At 45.5% G+C, this 22,023-nt stretch overlaps 1 protein-coding gene across 1 annotated transcript in view; it reads right to left on the bottom strand.

Annotated features, from left to right (window-relative positions):
• Positions 1 to 5,209: 5,209 nt before the first annotated feature.
• The window catches only part of FAAH2 (fatty acid amide hydrolase 2), a 34,931-nt gene continuing 18,117 nt past the window's right edge, over positions 5,210 to 22,023 (bottom strand). Inside the window, exons 4-10 of the mRNA XM_069748612.1 lie at positions 21,690 to 21,809; positions 14,451 to 14,586; positions 12,536 to 12,653; positions 11,728 to 11,847; positions 11,380 to 11,479; positions 8,500 to 8,694; positions 5,210 to 5,563 (exon numbers count right to left, since the gene is read on the bottom strand). Coding sequence (XP_069604713.1) covers positions 5,388 to 5,563; positions 8,500 to 8,694; positions 11,380 to 11,479; positions 11,728 to 11,847; positions 12,536 to 12,653; positions 14,451 to 14,586; positions 21,690 to 21,809 — 965 coding nt within the window. The 3' untranslated portion in view covers positions 5,210 to 5,387. The remainder of the gene's footprint in view (positions 5,564 to 8,499; positions 8,695 to 11,379; positions 11,480 to 11,727; positions 11,848 to 12,535; positions 12,654 to 14,450; positions 14,587 to 21,689; positions 21,810 to 22,023) is intronic.

The raw sequence follows: 22,023 nt of genomic DNA, 5'->3' as shown, positions 1-22,023 counted from the left end.
TTATTGTCCTTTGTGTGATTTTTCTTAGATAAAATATATACTACAAACTGCTATTCTTGCTCTAATCCTCCGGCTCGGTGCATCTTGTGCTGTTCCTTTATTCTCTATTTCATAACGTCCAAATCTGCTGAAGTGTCTAAATTCTGCTTCCCTGGATGGAGCGGCTGGGCGACGGCCCTTCATTAAGACGTCTGTCAGTGACAAAATGGCATTAATGTGTCCGTGACTATGGAAAGACGTTAGTCAGCGAGCAGCTTGTATGGCTTCACATTACAAGGTTTGTTATTTATTGGTGTGATGGAATTTACACTAAGAATCTTCTTAAAGCTGACCAAAAAAAACCTGATTCACGCAGGGTGGGGAAGCCGGGGCACCTGATTCACGCAGCGTGGGGAAGCCGGGGCACCTGATTCACGCAGGGTGGGGAAGCCGGGGCACCTGATTCACGCAGGGTGGGGAAGCCGGGGCACCTGATTCACGCAGGGTGGGGAAGCCGGGCACCTGATTCACGCAGGGTGGGGAAGCTGGGGCACCTGATTCACGCAGGGTGGGGAAGCTGGGGCGCCTGATTCACGCAGGGTGGGGAAGCCGGGGCACCTGATTCACGCAGGGTGGGGAAGCCGGGGCACCTGATTCACGCAGGGTGGGGAAGCCGGGGCACCTGATTCACGCAGGGTGGGGAAGCCGGGGCACCTGATTCACGCAGGGTGGGGAAGCCGGGCACCTGATTCACGCAGGGTGGGGAAGCTGGGGCGCCTGATTCACGCAGGGTGGGGAAGCTGGGGCGCCTGATTCACGCAGGGTGGGGAAGCCGGGGCACCTGATTCACGCAGGGTGGGGAAGCCGGGGCACCTGATTCACGCAGGGTGGGGAAGCCGGGGCACCTGATTCACGCAGGGTGGGGAAGCCGGGGCACCTGATTCACGCAGGGTGGGGAAGCCGGGGCACCTGATTCACGCAGGGTGGGGAAGCCGGGGCACCTGATTCACGCAGGGTGGGGAAGCTTTGTGTATGGCCTACAAATTAGAGGTAGAACTTCGAGAGAGTCAATTCTACCGAAAATCCCTCTAATAAAAGAGGCTATAGCGTTCCTGGCAGATGCCTCTGTGGATTTGCTACGCCTAGCAGCGAGGTCAGCCGGCCTAGTGAATACAGCCCGGCGAGCACTCTGGTTGAAGAACTGGAAAGGGGACGCACAAGCAAAACTTTGTGTGATCCCCTGCCAGGGGGAGTTCCTTTTTGGAAAAACACTGGATGAGCTCTTAAAGCGGGAGAGCGAAAGAAAGGCTTCCCTAACCAATATCTTCCATCTTACAGGAGAGCCTTCAGAAGACGCCCCTTTACCAGGAACAAACCGTTTGAGCAAAGGGAGCGCTGGGAAACAAAGGATCCTAAACAAAGAGGCGCTCTGTTTAGCGGATCCTATAATACAAAACGTGGCAAGTACTGCTAACTATGAAGTAGGCGGCAGATTAAAATTTTTCTTTTCTAAATGGGAACAGATAACCTTTAGCCGTTGGATTCTGGACATTATTAGATACAGATTAAAGTTAGAGTTTAATAGAATCCCTTGGGATTCTTTTATTGTAATATCGCCAAAAGGACGGGAACAACAAGAAGCTCTAGAGTCAGAGATCCTATCCTATCTAAAAAAAAAAGTGTTGATAGAGGTTCCCCAGGATCAAAAAGGGAAGGGGTTCTACTCCCCTTTGTTTTTGATCAAGAAACCAGATGGTTCATTTAGAACCATCATAAATCTGAGAAAATTAAATTCCTTTTTGCGTAACCATACTTTTAAAATGGAATCTATTAGTTCTGCCATCAAGCTTTTGTTCCCTAGGTGTGTCATGGCTGGGATAGACCTAAAAAATGCCTACCATCATCTTCCCATATACGCCGAACACCAGCAGTACCTAAGGGTAGCGGTCATTCTGGCGGGACAGGTTCGTCACTTTCAATATGTAGCAATGCCCTTTGGGCTCTCTATGGCTCCCCGCATCTTCACAAAAGTGATATTAGAAATGATGGCTCATTTACGCCAGCAAGACACTTTGATAATACCCTACCTGGATGATTTTTTAGTAATAGGAGATTCCATAACTCAATGTAAGATACGGTTATCTAATGCGATCTCATCCCTACAGGAGTTGGGTTGGATCGTCAACTACGAAAAATCCAGGCTGAATCCAGACACCGTTCAGATATTTCTAGGAATCCAGCTAGACTCCGTAAGTCAGAAAAGCTTCCTCCCGCATTCAAAAAAAGTGACTATACAATCAAAGGTGTCAGAGGCAATGGAAAGACCCCACATGACACTAAGGAAGGCTATGTCCTTACTAGGATCATTATCCTCATGTATACCAGCTGTACCGTGGGCTCAATTCCATACCCGCCAATTACAGTATGAAGTATTGTCAGTCCAGGGGGAAAAGCGACATCTGGAGAGTAAGCTGTCTCTTTCCAGAGATGTCATAAAATCACTATCCTGGTGGCTAGATATGGAACACCTTTCAAAGGGTGTACCGTGGATGATAGATCCTTCTAAGAGGATTACCACTGATGCCAGGCCTATGGGGTGGGGTGCACATATGGAAGATAATCTGGTCCAAGATACCTGGAATCAGGCAGAATTAACATGCTCTTCCATTTGGAAAGAGTTAAAAGCGGTAGAATATGCCTTAAATCATTTTCTTCCAGATTCGAGGAGCGCATGTAAGAGTTCTATCGGACAATTCCACCACAGTGGTATATGTAAACTGTCAAGGTGGTACACAATCAGGAACCCTGATGACCATAGCAGCAGACATCTTCCAAGTGGCAGAGTCTCATCTTGCATCCTTAACAGCCCTACACATCAGAAGGGTAGAAAACACCAAAGCAGACTCAGTCGAAACATGCTACGTCAGGGAGAATGGACCTTAAACAGAGACGTATTCAAGATAATAACGAGAGCATGGGGTATACCTCAAATAGATCTGTTTGCCAAAAGAAGCAACAGACAGGTGAAAAGGTTCGCATCCCTGAACTTCAGGGATCAACCAGACTTGTTGGACGCCCTTCACCACCCTTGGAAGTTCAAACTGGCGTACGCCTTTCCTCCGATGTCTGATTCCTCTAGTGATCAGGAGGGAACAAGCAAGAATAATCCTCATTGCACCCTTCTGGCCAAAGAGGCCATGGTTCCCTTGTCTCCAGAGCATGTGTCTATGCGATCCATGGATCCTCCCATCAGACAGGGAGCTGCTGTTCCAGGGGCCGTTTTTCCACCCGCAAGTGAAAGGTCTTCACTTGACGGCGTGGAATTTGAGCGGCAGTTATTAAGTTCAAGGGGGTTTTCAGAACAGCTAGTAAACACCCTGTTACTAAGTAGGAAAAGATCTACCACCCTATTATATAGTAGGGTATGGAAAAAATTCTTAAACTTTTATACAATACCGTTCACTAAGCAAGTCCCGGTAATACCTATTCTAGAGTTCCTACAAAAAGGTAGAGAATTAGGTTTATCGGTAAACACCTTGAGTTCAGGTCTCAGCATTAGGAGCCCTATATGGAGACAATATAGCAGCTAATAAGTGGGTCTCCAGATTTATTAAGTCTTGTGAACGTAGTAATCCGGTCCATATTCCCCGTCTACCTCCGTGGGATTTAAATTTAGTGTTAGAGGCCTTAACTGGTTCCCCATTTGAACCACTAGATTCCATACCTCTAAATATTCTAACATATAGAATATGGCAGATAACTGGTTCATGCAGCTTTACATGAACACCTGAGCCTTACACTATGGCTGGTCCGAATAACTAAAGCAATTGTTACCATCCACCTCTCGTGTCTCCCCTTTTCCTCATAGTTTGTAAGCTTGCGAGCAGGGCCCTCACTCCTCCTGGTATCTGTATTGAACTATATTTCTGTTATGCTGTAATGTCTATTGTCTGTACAATTCCCGTCTATAATTTGTAAAGCGCTGCGGAATATGTTGGCGCTATATAAATAAAAATTATTATTATTATTATACATATAAAGTAGCCCTAACCTCAGCTAGAAGGGTTAGCGACATCCAGGCCTTATCAGTAGACCCACCTTTCTTACTGGTATTTCAAGATCGAATAGTCCTAAAACCTGATCCCTCATACCCCCCTAAGGTAGCATCCACCTATCATAGATCTCAGGAAATTTTTCTCCCTTCCTTTTTTGATTCTCCTGTAACCCCAAAGCAACATAAGTTCCACACCTTAAATGTCAGAAGAGCCTTCCTGACGTATATAGAAAGGTCTCCGACATGGAGGCAGAGTAGGGCTCTGTTTATCTCCTTTCAGGGCCGCAAGAAAGGACATGGGGTCACAAGAGCTACCATATCTCGGATCAGAGAAGCTATCTCTTTGGCCTACACATCAAAGGGTGAGATTCCTCCAGTGGGGATTAAAGCACATTCAACACGAGCCATGGCTTCCTCCTGGGCGGAACAAGCGGATGTACCAATCCACTTAATATGTAAGGCCGCAACCTGGTCTACACCTTCTACCTTTTACAACCATTATAGACTTGATCTATCTACATCTTCTGATCTGACCTTTGGTAGAGCTGTTCTTAGTACAGTAATCCCACCCAGATAATGATTCTCTGAAAGTCTCTCATGTGGGGTGCTGTCATGGTGAAGGGTAAAAAGCCGGATTACTTACCGGTAATGCTCTTTTAATGAGTCCACGACAGCACCCATGTATTACCCTCCCTAAATTATGCACAGTTATTTCTTTTAAGTTCACAAATAATGGTTGTATAGAGTTAAGAAATTTATGTTGCTGAGTAAGAATTAATACTAAAGCTTTTGCGGTTCCCTTTTTATACTCTGTAAACTAAACTGAGGAGGAGAGGGGACCTCCTCCTTTTATTCTGTAGGTTTCTTGTTCCTATGGGCGGAACCCTCTCTCTCATGTGGGGTGCTGTCGTGGACTCATTAAAAGAGCATTACCGGTAAGTAATCTGGCTTTTTTAACTCCTACCTTACCAAAATAATTAGTGCAGTTCAAAATCGATGCTGATGTGAAGTAGACATATGGGAAATGATCATTATCAAACTACCTGTGGTTTGGAAATCGGCAAAGTCCAATCAAACAAAAATAAATTGTTCCCCGGTGATGGTGTTTGTGGTATGAATGTTAGGGGCATAAAAACTAAAAGTTTGAAAATTGTTAATGTTTCTAAATTTGTCAAATTTCAAGTATTTTCTAATTTTTATTAATTTTCAAATATATATAATTTAAACTTTGGCTATAAAGGCATACATTGTAGAACATTAAATCAATCAATCTCCAAAAATGACAATGCATAGACCGACAACCATGGTGGACACTTCATGATTTGTAAGATCAGTCCGAAATTCATCCGATATGTCAGAGATTTCCTGGTGGCGTCCAACCAACTAATGATTTTTCCAGATACTGGGCAAGTGCCAAAGTTAGATGGTCATTGTGCTGAGAAGCAATGATTTGTATGCCTAAAGGCAGTCCGGCTGTATTAAGCCCCAGTGGACACTGGGTAACTGGAAAACCCAACACGTTAAAGATCCCTGAGGGGGAAAAAAAAGAGAAAAATATTCCGTTATTACAATTGTGTTTTAATAGGTGTAATCTAACACTGCAAAATGAATAATGAGCTGCATGTTCCATGTAAATTATGGAATGTCACTGATACCTTGTTTAAAGAGGATCTGAGAACATTTCACAAGTAATCCCTGATCTCTGCTGATTCTGTCGCCCTTTTCCGTTTTGTGCTGCATCGCTCCATTGCAGAGATATTCACGTTTGTTTCTTCTGGAGCGCAGTATGTGAAATCTCTGCTTGTAGACAACTGGGCGTTTCTTCAGAGTCTTCTCTGGGGCGTGCACTGTCACCCTTCCCTCTGAGGCTGCCAATCACAGCTCAGCAGCATCTGACACTGCTGGATCAGCTGCCGAGCTATGACTAGTAGCATCAGGGAGGGACGAGTGACCGCACACATCTAGAGGCTCTGTGCTCGCCATCATTTCCCCTGGCTTGCAATCAAGCCCCTCCAGCACCATCTCCTCCCTTCTTTTGGGTCAGTGTGTATTTTATTTTTAGGTTGCGACTCCTGCTTTCACACTAACTGGTCGGTTTGGCTCAGGTCGCGGGTGTACACTACTGAGGACTAACTTTTTCATTGCCTAGTGTTGGCAGCATACAGCCTTGGTTTCCTGTGCCCCCAAATAAAGGCTCCAAGAGACATTTTACGGTAAGTACCCAAAATCTTCATTTTTAAAGTTTGTTCTTTTTTTTTTTGAGCAAGTGACATGTCCTCTTTAAAGCTCAAAACTTAAAACCAGAGGCTGAAACGTGAAGCAGCCATTTTTTATTTTTTTGTTCTTTCATCATCAATTTTAAGACATACCAGACTAAGTCAATTAAGGCCCGTAGTATCAACTCTTTCATGGCAGAATTCTGGTGTTAATGCTTTGGAAAGTCACAAATTTTAGGTGCAACTCGGAGCCTTTGTATTCACATGAAGTCACACAGGAATCTTCAGGGGCAGAAAAGTCGGGATAAATGAAGGGGTCCGATCCCTCTCTGCCAGTAACTACTCGGGCAGCCATGAACCATTACATCGAGGGGAGGCAGTGGGAGGGCAGCCATTATAAGTACAATTACCGTGTAAGTATGACTGACAAGTTCTTATAACTTTTGCTTCTATACAGTTTGGAATAATGGTGCAATAATCGAGGAAACACTGATGACTGAAAGGATAAACCCAAGGGAGAAAATCCCAGAGCTACAGTCCAGGATCAGAGTGAGGAACTTGCAGCCTCCAGGTTTTTGATGCTTGTATCCCACCCTCGATGAGTTTTTCGCACGGGGGCCGGCGTGGACGTAGAGCGATGCTTTGGTTTTGCCTCCTTTGTCACTCATGTTAAGTGTTGTAGAAGAACATCGGCTCTTTTCTCCCAGAAGCCGCGCCGTGCTTGGTCATGGTCTGGATACAGTGCGGTTCATGGGAAGGAATGGGTCGTAGCTGACGTACCCAACATGAGAAGCATGACATGACTGCACACCGTGGTCTGAGAAACACCATCATGGCGGCAGCAGTGACAAAGGAAGAAGCAAGGAGATGAAACGAGGAGTCAACGTTGAGCTTGTGCCGTGAATGGCAGACGTCAGCTGTAACATACACTCAACCCCTGAGATGCTACAGTTTTTTGCTTACTGCAAATGCTGTTAAGGGAAATGTCTCACACTGCACCCTCAATGTCTCCTTGTGATCAGATGAAATGGCGGCCTGATAATGGCTACTATTTGATCCGGGTGAAAAATAGTTACAAGGGTTCTCAGACTACAACATCAGTTCTACCACGGGCCTCTGTAAAGCCTTGCTATCTCTGAGGCTGGGGCCATGACCAAGGTTCACTTGGTGTCACTACATCCGAGCACGGTACAATGATCGGGGGCACAGCTTGAGGGTTCTGCACCAAGCAAGTTACTGGAAGTCCATCACGTCAAACTTTTTGTAATTTGCTTATCGCACTACACACAACCCAGTGACTTGTACTGCGTTGCGATTAGCGGTGGCACAGCGGGAACCCTGGCGGTGTAATATCACTCTGTGATTCGGCGCTGGCCTTCATTAGATGACATTTGTTCTGACCGTATGGTATATTGCTGTACATTCCCGTAGTAGTTCTGACTGTCCCTCGGCCAGGCTCATCTTTTGCTCTTACATTCACCTTGTTATTCTAAAACATTGTAACGAGCAGATAAAATAACCCAACCCTTAAACGGTATACATACTAACCGGTGTACATACTAAGCGGTGTACATACTAAGCGATGTACGTACTAAGCAGTATACATACTAAGCGGTATACATACTAACCCGTATACATACTAACCGGTGTACATACTAAGCGATGTACGTACTAAGCGGTGTACATACTAACCGGTGTACATACTAAGCGGTATACATACTAACCCGTATACATACTAAGCGGTGTACATACTAAGCGGTATACATACTAACCCTTATACATACTAAGCGGACTATACTAAGCGGTATACATACTAACCGGTGTCCATACTAAATCGTATACATACTAAGCGGTATACATACTAAGCGATGTACGTACTAAGCAGTATACATACTAAGCGGTGTACATACTAAACAGTATACATACTAACCGGTGTACATACGAAGCGGTATACATACTAACCAGTGTACATACTAAGCGGTATACATACTAACCGGTGTACATACTAACCCGTATACATACTAAGCGGTGTACATACTAACCCGTATACATACTAAGCAGTGTACGTACTAAGCGGTGTACATACTAACCGATGTACATACTAACCGGTGTACGTACTAAGCGGTATACATACTAACCGGTGTACATACTAATCGGTGTACATACTAACCCGTATATATACTAAGCGGTGTACGTACTAAGCGGTATACATACTAACCGGTGTACATACTAAGCGGTATACATACTAACCGGTGTAGGCAAAGTTAAAAGGCACGGCCAGCGGCTCGTTGTGCTTTGGGGCTATCTTGGGGTGTGACGGATAGAGCAGGATGCCGTCGTCTCCCAGCATGGCGGTGAGCTCTTCCTTCAGGTGTTTGGCTTTCTGGATCATTTTGGCGCTGCCCTCAGGATTTAGGTTAGCCAGTTTCTCGGTGAGCGCCAGACCTGCACGGAAGATAAAACCACATCAGGAATATTATACAAGTGACGGCGTGCCGCAGCGAGGTGTCAGGACTGGTAACGCTCCCTCCACGGCACAGATCGCGGCAGTTTTGTTGCAGAAATGTCAGTAATGTAAATATAGATGTCTGTAGGAAGTATGTAAGTTTTTGTTTGTAGCCAAGGGGTTAAACTAGAGAGGTGACACTTATTGGGTTACTTGCTGTAGTTTTGATAACCTCCTGCTAATAAAATCCCTTATCACTACAGGACTAGTAAACCTGCTGTCAGGTAGTCCTCCATATTCATGAGCTGTTTAACCCCGCAAACACCACTGATCGGCAGCTTTCTGCCTATGCACAGTGTACAATCAGTGGTGTGGGCGGGGATACACCGAGCTCAGCTTTCAGAGAACTGCTAGATCTGCAGCAGAAATCTCATGTTATTTTTCCTGACTTAATTGGAAAATAATGTGAATAGGTTTTATTGAAGACACGAACTTGACAGAAAACAGAACCCATCACTGGCCTTAATCAAGGTTACATGAAAGAAATAATCTTTATATCAGCTGAAAGCATCGGACGGGGTCGTGTCACACAGTGTAATAGAGAAGGAAGCTTGTAGAGAAATATGGAGGGTTCACTGGAGACAAAGTAAATTGTTGGCATAGTAGAATACTCGACAAAATGGTGGCAGCCACATAGCGGAAAAACATTTCTACATAACGCACCAAACCAGGAAGGACGGGAACGGTCATCAGGTATCGAGAAAAATACATAGAAAGTAACAACACACGGCAAATCCCAGGAACCTACGGCAAAAAGGTGGAAGGTAGAGCTGAGTATAGCGAGACTTCCCGATGTTCAGCAGCTACTCGTTTTCCGGCGGTTCACACCCTGGCACATGTGCTTACCTTATTGTGGACGGCCCGTTCTTTATTCGGCAATTTCCACCTATTCCCGGCCTCTCTGGATTTCGCACGGGCGCACTTACTCCTCACCGGGAGGCTCACCGGCGCTATTTAATCTGAGCCGACCTCACACCCACACATCCCCATGCTCCTTGCTCTCCCCGCTGTCCCCCACGCTCCCTGCTGTCCCCCACGCTCCCCCGCTGTTCCCCCACGCTCCCCCGCTGTTCCCCCACGCTCCCCCGCTGTTCCCCCACGCTCCCCCGCTGTTCCCCCACGCTCCCTCGCTGTTCCCCCACGCTCCCTCGCTGTTTCCCCACGCTCCCCGCTGCTCCCTCGCTGTCCCCCACGCTCCCAGCTCCTGCCTTATCCTCTGCGCTGTCTTCTCTTAGATACCGGTATACTTTCTGGTTTTCCTCTGACTCCTTAGTTACGTTGTTTTCTGCCTCCTCTGGACAGGTAATGTGTACCCATTATAGTCACAGCACTCTGCATAGTTACTTCTTGGGACTTTGGGGTCTCGCTATATATCGGCTCTACCTTTCACCTTTTTGCATTAGGTTCCTTGGACTTACCATATTTTGTTACTTTCTTTGTATTTTTCTCGATACCTGAGGACCGTTCCCGTCCTTCCTGGTTTGGTGCATTATGTAGAAATGTTTTCCCACTTTGTGGTTGCCATCTTTCTGTCGAGTATTATACTATACCAACAATTTACTTCATTGTCTCTAGTGAATGAGGAAACCGTCTGTCCTCCATATTTCTCTACAACAGCGTTTCCCAAGTTCGGTCCTCAAGAGCCACCAACAGGTCATGTTTTCAGGATTTCCTTACTATTGCCCAAGTGAGAATTCCATGATCTAGATAGGCAACAATTCCATCACCTGGGCCATACTAAGGAAATCCTGAAAACATGACCCGTTGGTGGCTCTTGAGGACCGAACTTGGGAAACACTCCTCTAAAAGCTTCCTTTTCTATTACACTGCCCGACACGACCCCGGCCTGATGCTTTCAGCTGATAAAATAATATTTAGATAACCTTGATGAAGGCCAGCGTTGGCCGAAACGTTGGCTTCTGTTTTCTGTCCACGTTGTATCATCAATAAAACACATTATTTGCAGCTCGACGGTATTCTGTGCCGAAGGCTCTTCCTCGAGATTAACATTTTCCGAGACGTCACCTCATTTAGAGATTGTGGATCCCCTTTTTTATATTATATTATGAATTCGAAAACTGCTGCTTTTTTTTTATTTAATCACTGCGGCGTGTTGCTTCTTTTGGCGTTTTTTCACCCATAGAAAGCAATGAATAAGTGAAAAAAGTCTGCAAAAAAACCCATCTATCAGGTTTTGCTGCAAAAACCTTAAGTAAGTTGCATAATTTTTTTTTTTGGATGGGGGGCACTAGACTATCAGCATGGACAAGAGACGACACATTCCTGATGCACGTTCTTCTGACTCTGGCTTTAGGAATCGAGGCCTAAGATGGAAGCGGCGCTGGAGACCGGCACTGGAACTGGAAGGCGAGTAGTACCGTATTTTCTTATTTTACATGACCGGTTATGTTTGGGGTCCACTTTTCTAAAAAGAGAAAACCCCTTTAATTCTTCTAAAATTTCGGATAATTCTGATAATTTGGTTCCCCATGATAATCACATTTCCATCGTTATCTGGGGGGCAACGTGCAGCTTTTCATCAGGACCGCTGCCCTACTGTGTGTGCTAGTGATATGCAGACGTATCCAGCGCTTTCTGTACACGTTTCCCATATTTGCGCTCACCTATGGCGGGCAGCGTGTGCTGCGAGAAACCAAACATCCATTTCACAAGTTCTACGCTTGGCCACATACTTTTCCCATTTGCCATCAGGTCGCTGAAGCTCTGATGTAAAAGGAAACACAGTTTGTAACAGTTGTAGAAGAATAATACGGCGCAGACATGTCCACGTCACACAGTGTACAAAAGGGATCTGAAGCTTGTTAATCCATGCTGCCGAGGTCTGTGCCACACAAATCAGGACCCGCTGAATCACATGGCATTTCTGTGGTGATAACACTCCATGGCATCGCCAATAAATCCGCTGCACATGGCGACATTTTATACATCTGGCCCCTGAAGAACAGACGTACCTGCCCGTCATCACCCTCAGCCGACATTGCTGCCGACCACATCTGGAAGGAGTAGCGCAGGCTGTGCACGCTGATGGGCTGCACACTGACTCCGAGCTCGGCCGACAGATGCCTCACCACCTGCACAAGGCCACATCTCATTAATTTACTGTCACCTTACAGGAAAAAAAGGTCTCACATCTTTCACAAATTATATACAGAGGTTCCACAATCTGCAATAGTCACTATAATATATATATTCACTGTGATGACTGCATGAAATGGACGTGGCACAAGGATTCTCATTAGACTTTTAAAGGGAATCTGTCACCAAGTTTTTGCTCACCCATCTGAGAACAGCATGATGTGCGGGCAGAGACCCCGATTCCAGCAATGTGTCACTTACTGGGCTACCTGCTGCAGTATTGATACAATCACTATTTTCTCTGCTGCAGATCTAGCAGTGCTCTAAATGCTGAGCTCTGTATAGCCCCGCCTACATCACTGATTGGCTGCTTTCTGTGTACACAGGGCATAGGCAGCAAGCCACCAATCGGTGGTGGGGGCGGGGTTGGACTATATGGAGCAGGTTTACTAGTCCTCTAGTGATAACATCACAATTCTATCAGCAGGAGATTATCAAAAGTACCGCAAGCAGCCCAGTAAGTAACCCATAGCTGGAATCAGGGTCTCTGCCTGTACATCAGTCAGATTAGCTGGAATAAACCTGCTGACAGATTCCCTTATAATACAGGATGTAGAATGGACGCCCACCATCTATAAACATCCGAGCTGCACTCCTGATAAGTGCCGGCGAGAAGCCGCTCACCTTCCTCTGTGCTTGGACCAATTCTTCATCCACCGGAGACACAAACAGACAACCCCCATCATTCTCCATGGAGTAATACTTCAGATGGCGCAGAGACACTTCTTTATTAAGAGAAAGCCTAGGAAGACACTAATGGTAAAATAAGTGCACCCCTACATCAGGGAGTGACCGCAGCCTGTGCGGCAGGGAGGAGCTCATGAAATTCACATATCTAGGGATGTTTAAGCCGCACCCCCGGGTAATGCCCCGGACCACCCAAAACACGTGAGGGCCTATTGCTAGCATGTCATTTCAGGGGACTCCCTCAATCCTGGGGAAGATGAGGCAGCAGTTCTGTGCCCCCTTCCCGGCTTCTCCTGTGCGCCGCTGTGTTCCCGGTGACCCTTCACTACTTGGCCAGGAGAGGTATTCTGCCAGAAGAATAATGGGAAATTCTGATTTTTCTAGGACCGAGCGGTAGCGGAATATAGGAGAAATGTCCGATGGGATCCACGGGGTCAGCGATGAAATCAGCAATGCACGCTGATAGGGTGGGGACGAAATCGGACGCACCGAGCGCCGTCAGATCTGCAGACTGTCAGAGAGGAGAACGGGGAAACTTACTTTACATTTTTTCTCCACATACAAGAAAAACTGATGAGACCCGGACCACCCTGATCAATGCACTGACCAAAAAAGGGGTCCGTACCCATACGAGGAAAATACTGACGTCTGAATGAGCGCTTAAGCCTCAGGCACAAGTAAGGGATTGTCTCATATAGAAGCAGCGGCCAGGGTTTGGTCAGCGTGTGGTCAGGATTTGGTCAGGGCGTGGCCTGGGTTTGGCCAGGGTTCGGTGAGGGTTTGGCCAGGGTTGTGTCTGGGTTTGGCCAGGGTTTCGTCAGCGTTTGGCCAGGGTTTGGCCTGGGTTTCGTCAGGGTTTGGCCAGTTTTTCTCCCATGTGAGACCAGCAAAAAAAAAAAGAGGATAGGCGAAATGTATCAGTGGGGGAAACAGAGAACAGCTTCTATCCGAGCGCTGTCAGATTCTCACGGACCCGTAGACTTATATTGCTAAATTTGACCCCACACTTGGATCAGTATCGGAGTTGACTCTGAGATTTTGCACGGACCACTCCGTCCAAGAAAAAAATCTCTCATGTGAACAGCCACATAAACTTACGAGGGCATTCTGTAAGAAAAAAGGATAGTACTCGTACAAGACAACTGGGCGTCCTCAGAAGCTGAAATTACTTGTAGGCCAAACCAACACCCCCTCAGTGACCTCCTCTGCTCCCTGTGCTTACAGCCGCCGCGTCCAGTCCTGTGACCTGTGATTGTAGTAGTTGTGCCGGGCAGGGTCGGCCTACATGACTGAAAACCAGCAGCTCCCAGAAGAAATAAACTTCATTTTCTCCCAGGTGCCGCATTTTCAGCACAGCAGTCGGGCATCTTTCTAACACCAGAACCTACAGATTAATCCCATGTCTCCAGGTTATTTGCGTTCTTAACCCTTTAACGCCGAGTGGTGGAACAGTATATAATGCCTATAACATGGCTGATGAGCACATCCCGAGAGAAGCCGATACAACGCCCAGGTCGGGTGCAGCGGACTCTGACTACCAAATATTGATTATCTCAGACTAGTGAGTGCAATAATCCAGCCTAAACCGATTCCTGGGGTAAATACGGTTTTCACTACTGTATGGGGTATATTCCTTCTGGGAAGTAGAGTACAGCGAGGAGACACAGACTTTCCGGCGCGGTCGCGGGACCTCTGTGTGTTTTGTTCATGCAGTACAGTAACTTGTATGTGCTTTCCTGTGCATTGAAACCATTAGCTCTAGTCTGCGCCACCTTACAGTAACTTCTCAGACCTATCGATACCTCCTAATACGTTCTGAAAGTTCATGGGCTGAAGGGAACCGCTCACTCACTTTTCAACACCTTTGCCGGCCATAACTTTTAGGACAAGCGGGAGATCGACAGCATATCTACACATTGGGCCAGTGCCCAAAAGTTCAGCACGACGGCCATGATCATTAGGAAACTGTCCGTCGTTGGGGACAATACCTGTTGGACATAAAAAAGAATAAATAAATTACTGACAATCAGGCGCCAATTTTTTTTACCGTCTCACTGTTTTGACACCTATGTGAGGAGGAGAAGATCCCACTAGAAGGGAGAATGGAGGACTATAGGCTGCAGCAGGTGAACACAGCAGAGATCTGGGCTGTAATCTTAGGTCTTGCTGGACAACGTTATATAAGAAGCAATACAAGATGGATTCCTGTGTAAAAATGACTATTTATTAGAAGTGCTGCAATAAAAATGAAATTTGCAGATAATTCTTTGCCTTGTAACTGATTTGGTTACAGGGACTTTGTCACTAAATTCATGCTGCCCGAATAGTCCCCGGTCGGATTTTCAAACTACGTTTTCCTTGGAACAGAAGACTAACCTCTGCGCCGAGCTCTGATCTATGTGAACACATAAGACACAAACACAAATCCCCTGCTGTAATTAATGAGTAAATGCCATAGAGCATATATAACAGCCATAGCGCATATATAACGGCCATAGTGTATATATAACAGCCATAGCGCATATATAACGGCCATAGTGTATATATAACAGCCATAGTGTGTGCATAACAGCCATAGCGCATATATAACGGCCATAGTGTATATATAACTGCCATAGCGCATATATAACAGCCATAGTGTATATATAACGGCCATAGTGCATATATAACAGCCATAGTGTATATATAACTGCCATAGCGCATATATAACAGCCATAGTGTACATATAACGGCCATAGCACATATATAACGGCCATAGCACATATATAACGGCCATAGTGTATATATAACGGCCATAGCACATATATAACGGCCATAGCACATATATAACGGCCATAGTGTATATATAACGGCCATAGTGCATATATAACAGCCATAGTGTATATATAACGGCCATAGCACATATATAACGGCCATAGTGCATATATAACGGCCACAGCACATATATAACAGCCATAGTGTATATATAACGGCCATAGCGTGTGCACAACAGCCATAGCGCATATATAACAGCCATAGTGTACATATAACGGCCATAGCACATATATAACGGCCATAGTGCATATATAACAGCCATAGTGTATATATAACGGCCATAGTGTATATATAACACCCACAGCACATATATAACAGCCATAGTGCATATATGACGGCCACAGCGCATATATAACGGCCACAGCGCATATATAACAGCCACAGCACATATATAACAGCCATAGTGTATATATAACGGCCATAGCGTGTGCATAACAGCCATAGTGTATATATATAACGGCCATAGTGTATATATAACACCCACAGCACATATATAACAGCCATAGTGTATTTATAACGGCCATAGTGAATATATAACAGCCATAGTGCATATACAACGGCCACAGCGCATATATAACGGCCATAGTGCATATATAACACCCACAGCACATATATAACGGCCATAGAGCATACATAATGGCCACAGCGCATATATACCGGCCATAGCGCATATATAACGGCCATAGTGCATATATAACATCCACAGCACATATACAGTTAGGGCCAGAAATATTTGGACAGTGACACAATTTTCGCGAGTTGGGCTCTGCATGCCACCACATTGGATTTGAAATGAAACCTCTACAACAGAATTCAAGTGCAGATTGTAACGTTTAATTTGAAGGGTTGAACAAAAATATCTGATAGAAAATGTAGGAATTGTACACATTTCTTTACAAACACTCCACATTTTAGGAGGTCAAAAGTAATTGGACAAATAAACATAACCCAAACAAAATATTTTTATTTTCAATATTTTGTTGCAAATCCTTTGGAGGCAATCACTGCCTTAAGTCTGGAACCCATGGACATCACCAAACGCTGGGTTTCCTCCTTCTTAATGCTTTGCCAGGCCTTTACAGCCGCAGCCTTCAGGTCTTGCTTGTTTGTGGGTCTTTCCGTCTTAAGTCTGGATTTGAGCAAGTGAAATGCATGCTCAATTGGGTTTAGATCTGGAGATTGACTTGGCCATTGCAGAATGTTCCACTTTTTGGCACTCATGAACTCCTGGGTAGCTTTGGCTGTATGCTTGGGGTCATTGTCCATCTGTACTATGAAGCGCCGTCCAATCAACTTTGCAGCATTTGGCTGAATCTGGGCTGAAAGTATATCCCGGTACACTTCAGAATTCATCCGGCTACTCTTGTCTGCTCTTATGTCATCAATAAACACAAGTGACCCAGTGCCATTGAAAGCCATGCATGCCCATGCCATCACGTTGCCTCCACCATGTTTTACAGAGGATGTGGTGTGCCTTGGATCATGTGCCGTTCCCTTTCTTCTCCAAACTTTTTTCTTCCCATCATTCTGGTACAGGTTGATCTTTGTCTCATCTGTCCATAGAATACTTTTCCAGAACTGAGCTGGCTTCTTGAGGTGTTTTTCTGCAAATTTAACTCTGGCCTGTCTATTTTTGGTATTGATGAATGGTTTGCATCTAGATGTGAACCCTTTGTATTTACTGTCATGGAGTCTTCTCTTTACTGTTGACTTAGAGACAGATACACCTACTTCACTGAGAGTGTTCTGGACTTCAGTTGATGTTGTGAACGGGTTCTTCTTCACCAAATTAAGTATGCGGCGATCATCCACCACTGTTGTCATCCGTGGACGCCCAGGCCTTTTTGAGTTCCCAAGCTCACCAGTCAATTCCTTTTTTCTCAGAATGTACCCAACTGTTGATTTTGCTACTCCAAGCATGTCTGCTATCTCTCTGATGGATTTTTTCTTTTTTTTTCAGCCTCAGGATGTTCTGCTTCACCTCAATTGAGAGTTCCTTTGACCGCATGTTGTCTGCTCACAGCAACAGCTTCCAAATGCAAAACCACACACCTGGAATCCACCCCTGACCTTTTAACTACTTCATTGATTACAGGTTAACGAGGGAGACCCCTTCAGAGTTAATTGCAGCCCTTAGAGTCCATTGTCCAATTACGTTTGGTCCCTTGAAAAAGAGAACGCTATGCATTACAGAGCTATGATCCCTAAACCCTTTCTCCGATTTGGATGTGGAAACTATCATATTGCAGCTGGGAGTGTGCACTTTCAGCCCATATTATATATATAATTGTATTTCTGAACATGTTTTTGTAAACAGCTAAAATAACAAAACTTGTGTCACTGTCCAAATATTTCTGGCCCTAACTGTATAACGGCCATAGCGCATATATAACCATAGTGCATATATAACGGCCATAGCGTATATATAACGGCCATAGTGTATATATATAACGGCCACAGCGCATATATAACGGCCATAGTGCATATATAACACCCACAGCACATATATAACGGCCATAGCGCATATATAACCATAGTGCATATATAACGGCCATAGCGCATATATAACGGCCATAGTGTATATATATATATAACGGCCACAGCGCATATATAACGGATATATAACGGCCATAGTGCATATTTAACACCCACAGCACATATATAACGGCCATAGTGTATATATATAACAGCCATAGCGCATATATAATGGCCATAGTGTATATATAACGCCCATAGCGCATATATAACCATAGCGCATATATAACACCCACAGCACATATATAACAGCCATAACGCATATATAACACCCAGAGCACATATATAACGGCCATAGCCATATATAATGGCCATAGAGCATACATAATGGCCATAGAGCATATATAACAGCCATAGTGCATATATAACGGCCACAGCGCATATATAACAGCCATAGTGCATATATAACACCCACAGCACAGATATAACGGCCATAGTGTGTATATATATATAACAGCCACAGCACATATATAACAGCCATAGCGCATATATAACGGCCATAGAGCATACATAATGGCCATAGCGCATATATAACGACCATAGAGCATATATAACAGCCATAGTGTATATATAACGCCCACAGCGCATATATAACGGCCATAGCGCATATATAACACCCACAGCACATATATAACAGCCATAACGCATATATAACACCCAGAGCACATATATAACGGCCATAGCCATATATAACGGCCATAGCCATATATAATGGCCATAGAGCATATATAACAGCCATAATGTATATATAACACCCACAGCACATATATAACAGCCATAGCGCATATATAACGGCCATAGTGTATATAAAACAGCCATAGCGCATATATAACAGCCATAGTGTATATATATAACACCCACAGCACATATATAACAGCCATAGCGCATATATAAAGGCCATAGTGTATATATAACACCCACAGCGCATATATAACAGCCATAGCGCATATATAACAGCCATAGTGTATATATAACACCCACAGCGCATATATAACAGCCACAGTGTATATATAACAGCCATAGCGCATATATAACAGCCATAGTGTATATATAACAGCCATAGCGCATATATAACAGCCATAGTGTATATATAACGGCCATAGCGCATATATAACAGCCATAGTGTATATATAACGGCCATAGAGCATACATAATGGCCATAGCGCATATATAACATAGCAACTTAGTAAACACTTTTTTTGCCAAAAAAAACGTCCCAGCGCCAAGGTGAACCACGATCGGGATGGTCCTGACCTCTAGCATTCAAGCCTTACCATGCATCATAGTGACGTCCGTGTGAATAAGGGCCGGCGCGGATCCTGAACATGGACACCCAGCGATGAGAAGCTCTAGAAATGTCATGTGCAGCTAAGGACTGAAGGCCGCAGCCTTACCTGCACTAAGTGCTAGAACCGGAAACTAAACCAGAAAAAGTCACCCTGAGTGTAAGATGGTATAGATGCAAAATAGGAACATGTTCACACTGGCCATCCCCATTGTGGGGCACCTTGGCACTGGTGGGATGGGTTTTACGCTTTTTTTTATCATCAAGAACAGTGTTTACCAAGTCCCTATGTTCTATATGCACTATGGCTTTTACTTATTAATTACAGCAGGGGATTTGTCACTGTGGGTCTGTTTAATGGTCACATTCCCGGTATATCTACATTATATGCAATAAATGCCTGAATGTAGACAGTGCAATAATAAGGCTCTCCTATACCACAGTCAGCAGTAATGAGAGGGCACGGCCATGGGGGAGTATGGGCCTTAAAGAACCACCTGGAAGTCTTCTACATCTATCTGGAGTAAGAGGGTTGGGGCCCACACAGAACAGTACAATGGGCCACACATGGTTGTGCACCTCTGCTCTGAAAGAACACATCAGAGACCGGGGGATTCATTATCCATATCAGCAGCCAGACTGGACAGTCCCATGTGGTTGCAGTTGTCTGATACACCTGGTGCACCATGACACCGCCTGGACCTCCAGGTTACACACTCTGAGTAGGATTACTTCACACCAACAATTTACACTTCAAACTTTGGAGAATTATTTTGGTGTTTTGGTGCATGGCGCCATTTATTGGACGATATCCCCTTTCATGCTAAATCACAACTAGTAATGAGCGAGCTTCCTCAGACATCGCGTTCTTTGGGCACGCTCAGGTGTTAGCAGAGTATCTCAGGCGTGCTCAGACATCGCGTTCACGGGGCATGCTCGGATGTTATCAGTATCTCGGGCGTGCTCAGACATCGTGGTCACGGGGCACGCTCGGGTGTTAGCAGAGTAACTCAGGCGTGCTCAGACATCGCGTTCTCGGGGCATGCTCGGATGTTATCAGTATCTCGGGCGTGCTCAGACGTCGCGTTCTCGGGGCACGCTCGGGTGTTATCAGAGTATCTTGGGCATGCTCAGACGTCGCATTCTCGGGGCACGCTCAGGTGGTATCAGAGTATCTCGGGCGTGCTCAGACATCGTGTTATCGGGGCACACTCGGGTGTTATCAGAGTGTCTCGGGCGTGCTCAGACCTGGTGTTATTGGGGCACACTCAGGTGGTATCAGAGTATCTCGGGCGTGCTCAGACATCGTGTTATCGGGGCACACTCGGGTGTTATCAGAGTATCTCGGGCGTGCTCAGACCTGGTGTTATTGGGGCACACTCCGGTGTTATCAGAGTACCTCGGGCATGCTCAGACATCGCGTTATTGGGGCACACTCGGGTGTTATCATAGTATCTCGGACGTGCTCAGACGTAGTGTTATCGGGGCACACTCCGGTGTTATCAGAGTATCTCGGACGTGCTCAGACGTAGTGTTATCGGGGCATGCTCAGGTGTTATCAGAGTATCTCGGACGTGCTCAGACATCGTGTTATTGGGGCACACTCGGGTGTTATCAGAGTATCTCGGGCATGCTCAGACATCGCGTTCTCGGGGCATGCTCAGGTGTTAGCACAGTATCTCGGGCATGCTCAGACATCACGTTCTTTAGGCACACTCGGGTGTTATCACAGTATCTCGGGCGTGCTCAGATGACATGTTTGAGTCCCTGCAGCTGCATGTTTCGCGGCTAACCAACAGGCAGTCCCCACATGTGTTGCAGCTGTCGAACAGCCACAAATCATTCAGCCGCAGGACTAGAACATAATATCCGAGCACACCCGAGATACTTTGCTAACACCGGAGCATGCTCAGATAACACGATAACCGTGCACGCTCGCTCATCACTATTCATGACTCTTCATGGTGAAGCCTCGGTCTATTATCGGACAATACAGAGAAAGTATCCTAATTACAAATATGGTGCGAGGAATGAATGGTGCAGAATTCTGGCACATTTAGTGTCACAAATCTTCCCTATGAATTTGCAGCCCAGTGTATCCATGAGGAGAGCCCCCCAGGAGCCCCCATCTGCAGTCACGGACAGGCTGCGGTGCGGATGTGCCAACCCAGCAGCTTGTCAATCACCGCCCTGAGGGCAGCGAGAGGCGAACGCTCTGCTCATCAATGCACCAAACCGTGTCCTCAGCGCCTCCAGGATCCATAGAGCTCCACATTTTTGTGCTGTTTCAGCTACTGGGAGTCGGCACCGGACCAGTAACATATCAGGCTGACAGGACGCTTTACACTTACTGCTAAAATACTCCATCTGACTTAATAATCTGCAAACTTCCCCCTGAAGAATGGAAACAGCTGGTCATAAAGGACGGCATTATTATCATCAATAATAAACCCTCACCAGAAGTCGGCTTGTGGCCATATATGCCATTAAAATACGCTGGCATCCTTATACTGCCCCCGATATCGGAGCCCACCCCGATGACAGATGCCCCCGCAGCAATAATGCAGCCTTCTCCTCCTAGAAGAGACATGAAGAAACAGATCAGCAGAGGACGGACAAGCAACAGCTAAAACGGAATCTGACAACGAGGATAAGTGTAATGGAAGAGTTATACAATGATGCACAAAGGCCATAAAGCAGAAACTGATAAAACCAGAAGAAAGAGCAGAAACACATCCAAGAGAAACACTCCAAAGGGGCCTGTTCACACTACACTACTGAGAAATGGTCA

This window comes from Ranitomeya imitator, chromosome 2 (assembly GCF_032444005.1).
Source record: "Ranitomeya imitator isolate aRanImi1 chromosome 2, aRanImi1.pri, whole genome shotgun sequence".
Classification (NCBI taxonomy): Eukaryota; Metazoa; Chordata; class Amphibia; order Anura; family Dendrobatidae; genus Ranitomeya; species Ranitomeya imitator.
Note: the sequence above shows the minus strand (reverse complement) of the source record. Positions and strands in the feature narration are given on the sequence as shown.